The sequence below is a fragment of the Micropterus dolomieu genome, unplaced genomic scaffold, assembly GCF_021292245.1.
Source record: "Micropterus dolomieu isolate WLL.071019.BEF.003 ecotype Adirondacks unplaced genomic scaffold, ASM2129224v1 contig_1840, whole genome shotgun sequence".
In the NCBI taxonomy this organism is placed as follows: domain Eukaryota; kingdom Metazoa; phylum Chordata; class Actinopteri; order Centrarchiformes; family Centrarchidae; genus Micropterus; species Micropterus dolomieu.
Window position 1 is genome coordinate 1 of NW_025730830.1, and position 4,044 is coordinate 4,044.

The 4,044-nt window shown below is 38.3% G+C and overlaps 1 protein-coding gene across 1 annotated transcript; it reads left to right on the forward strand.

The window, feature by feature from the left end:
• Positions 1–16: 16 nt before the first annotated feature.
• Positions 17–3,850, forward strand: LOC123964338 (cytochrome P450 2J4-like; the record flags this gene model as incomplete). Its single annotated transcript, XM_046041376.1, has 6 exons — positions 17–185; positions 326–475; positions 881–1,041; positions 2,515–2,691; positions 2,795–2,933; positions 3,705–3,850. Coding segments are annotated over 6 exons (942 nt in total), but the record flags the coding sequence as incomplete, so codon positions are not given.
• Positions 3,851–4,044: the final 194 nt, after the last annotated feature.

Consider the following 4,044-nt stretch of genomic DNA (forward strand, 5'->3'; position numbering starts at 1 on the left):
CCTGTCTGATCTCTGTGTTCAGTTTGCAGAGAACTATGGAAACGTTTTCAGCCTTCGGCTGTTCGGTGGACGGATTGTGGTGATTAATGGCTACAAGCTTGTAAGAGAAGCCCTGGTCCACAAAGGAGAGGACTACATAGATCGCCCCATCATACCAATGGCAGAAGCATTAAATGGGAACAGAGGTCTGTGTTGTATTTTATTTAAAAGTTGCTAGTTAGGATTTAGGTAGTAGCATCAGACTGACACCATATTAGGTTAGCTAGTTGTTAGTTTTACTCATTTCCAGTTACCTCCGATGTAATGCTGTTTGTGTTTCCAAAAGGTCTGGTGGCATCAAATGGCAATCCATGGAAGCAGCAGAGGAGATTTGCTCTTCATACACTCAGAAACTTTGGTGTGGGCAAGAAGAGCCTGGAGCCATCCATCCAGCAGGAGTGCCAATATCTCACTGAAGCTTTTGCCCTTCAGCAAGGCAACAAACAAATCTTATTTTTCAACAAGCAACAACTAATCAACTAATCCATAACTAGTTACAGGGCAGTATGCTTTTTCACCATGACACAGTCTTTTTTTATGTTTAGTACATGTTCCCTTTCCCTTCAACTTCACTCCATCTTTGCCACACAGAGGCATGCAGCAACACCGTGGAGCACTGAACGATGCACTTTAGACGTTAGTTTGTTTCAGTTTGGCAGTGGCTGACACTGTAAATGTATCTGATAAACCAGCCTGTTAATCATCCATAATTATAATCAATATGTCATAGTACTCTTCTTCTGCCTGTGGCTCATCACACAGTTCATGTTTTGACTTTGCGTTCTTTTATTTTTTACAAAGTTTCTGTGTGTTTTCTCTACATTTCCTCTTTCTTTTACAGGCAAGCCTTTTGATGCCCAATCACTGATTACCAGTGCTGTGTCCAACATCATCTGCTGCCTGGTGTTTGGTGATCGCTTTGAATACACTGACAAGCAGTACCAGGGTATTCTTCAGAAGTTGAATGAAATAATGTACTTACAGGGAAGTTTGTGGACACAGGTGAGCCTCCTGCAGCGCATATGAATCTTTTTCTTAATCAGAATTTATCCATGCAGACCACAAAAGTCAGTGATGTGTTTTATTAACTATTTTGTAAAAGGGTTCAAGAACAACACAATGAATGAAACTAACATAAAATGCATTAAATTAGATAAAAATGTGCAGCAGTACTCAGATAGTAAAGTAAAAGTATGAATACAACTATTTAAAAATACTCTATTACAAGTAAAAGTCCTGAATTAAACCTCTATTTAAATCTTAAGTGCGGGACTTTTACATATAAATAAACGTCCGTTACATTCAAGCCCAAACGATTTCACACAATGCTTATTAAGACTGATGCTACCAGGTAAATCTCTCTGTATTCGCAGTATACAGGAGTTTTTAAATCTGGTGTCTGTGACGCCATTCCCCTGCTGGTGAAGTCAGTATGGCAGAGCCTATATGTCAGAAACATGTGGGACAGTGTTGTGTTGTTATCAAGGCTACACACAAAAAACTGAGGTCACTAGAGTGCACACACATTGGAACACATTTGGCTGACTCAAGGGATCAAGACAAGTTAGCACAGGTACAAACTATGCACACATAACAGGGGAGACATCGAGGCACAGGTGGAGCACATTAGAGCGGGGACAGGTAATCACATAGGGCAGGAGGGTAGACAAAGACCTGGAAAGAGACAAGACGATAAATTTCAGGAAGTGGTTGCAGACATAAAACTGGACACATAACCTAACTGCAGAAGCTGGGCATGACAGTAGCTGCTCTCACTGAAGTACAAAAGTTTTATAAGCAAAATGTACCAAGAATTAATTTAAGTAAAAAGTACTCTTGCAAATATGGAATATGGATGCCATTTCTGTCGATATTAAATAAATAACATAAATACATAGGCTTATGAAATAAATCCTGTTGATAAATCATTATTTAAAAAGATCACAGATCCTTCAATCATGTTATGAGTGTTTTCAATGCATAGTTTTTCCACCAGAGGTCACTCTGCAACTCCCCTGTGTTGCACAGGTGTTTGAAAAGCCACAAATCCACCACAAAACACAGCAATCAGCTGACATAATCAGCTGTACTATTGTTTAAAGTACTATTTATTTATTTTTAAACTGCATTATGTCATGTTATCTTGGTGAGGTCTCATAACTAAATAAATTTTAGGGATAATCTGATGTTATGTGTTTCTGAAATGAAGGGAATAAAACGAATATTGTCTCATTTATTGGAGTATTAGATTTTAAAATTCTCAAATATCAAAATCCCATATTGGTCGGGCTCTAATCCTCCATCACAGTATACGAAATGTTATATTGCAATATTGATTTATTGTGATTTACATCTGTTTTTTTGACAAATCCAGCAAACAAATTAGTTTTGCCACGTTTGCCGCGGCCTCCAGCTGAGGTTGTGAACTACTGCCTGATTCTCTGATGATCTGGTAACTGTCATCATGCTCTGTAGGTTTATAACACATATCCCTGGCTGATGAAGTGGGTGCCCGGACCTCACCAGAGGATATTCACTCTGACACAAAACTTAGATGACTTTGTAGAGATCAAGATTAAAGAACACAGAGAAAGCCTTGACCCGTCCTCACCGAGAGACTACATCCACTGCTTCCTCGCAGAGATGGGAGAGGCGAGTGTTTGCATTGTGTTTGTTTTCTTTGTTGTTGTTTGTTTGCTCTCTAATGAAATATGTCAGCTGATACTAGAAACTGCATTTTGTGTTTAGTTGATAGAAGGAGGACACAGATTCTGGTTTTGATTTAAAAAATCTGGCTGTTTGCACTCTGGACCTGTTTGGTGCTGGAACTGAAACTACTACCACAACTTTACACTGGGGACTGCTATTCATGATGTACTACCCTGACATACAAGGTGTGTGTGTGTGTGAGTGTGTGTGTGTTTGTGTGTGTGTGAGTAATATCTGTGCTGCCTCATGCCGCTTGTATTATAAGCATCTTGCCATGATCTTAAAGGATCAGGGGTCCCTCACAGGTCAGTCCTGTGTTGGGAAAGGAAGTGTGTGGGATGTATTGCATGCAGTGCTTCTTTGCTGCCAACTCAACAATCATGGTCAAAAATCAACAATGGTTTTCAACCCAGTCGTTTCAGCTACGTGAAGATATCTTTAATATAAAGACCAACTTTTATATTCTCTAAAAACCAAATCTGCAAGCAAATTTTATACTACATTTATATTAACTGAATAACCAATAACTGTCTGTAAGGTTAGAAGTTTGTTTGAAAATAATCAGAAAAAAATGGAAAATAGATTATTTTATATTAACATGTAGGTTAAAACCACTGTTGCACTTTGGTGCAGACATTTTACACCTGACAATTTCACAAAACAATCAACAACCATTTAGTAGCTGTTCTTGAGCTTTTGGTCATTTCACATGATCTTAATCAGCCCAGTTGATGTGCAATGATTTCCTTTTTATTTATTTTTTTGGTGCATTTTTATATTTGAGATTCAGTGATATGATTGTTGTATTATTTTTATATAATATTTTCAGTTATTATGATTCGTTCCTTAGCTGCTGTTTCCAAGGTTGAGAATTAACCTTGTAATTTGCTTATTTTATCCCAGAAGTACAAAAAAACAGTTTGAATTACAGTTTTCATTAATTGCATTTCCTCAAGGCACCACTATCATGCCCACGCTGAACTCAGTTCTACATGATGAGTCGATGTGGGAAACTCCACACACCTTCAACCCTCAACATTTTCTGGACCAGGACGGCAAATTTAGGAAGAGAGAGGCCTTCCTTCCTTTTTCAGCAGGTTAGTCAGTAGTTACAAGCCTCTGAAACTCAGTAATTTGTAGTTTAAACCAGTTGATTTCCTGTCTAACTGATTACCATAGTAGGGAGGGGATCAGGCTCCATGTCGTACTGTATTCTGTGGTTGTTTCACACTCTGAGCTGCAGCGATATTATATGATCAAAGTGAATCTCTTAAAAATTGTGTGAATATAACTCAT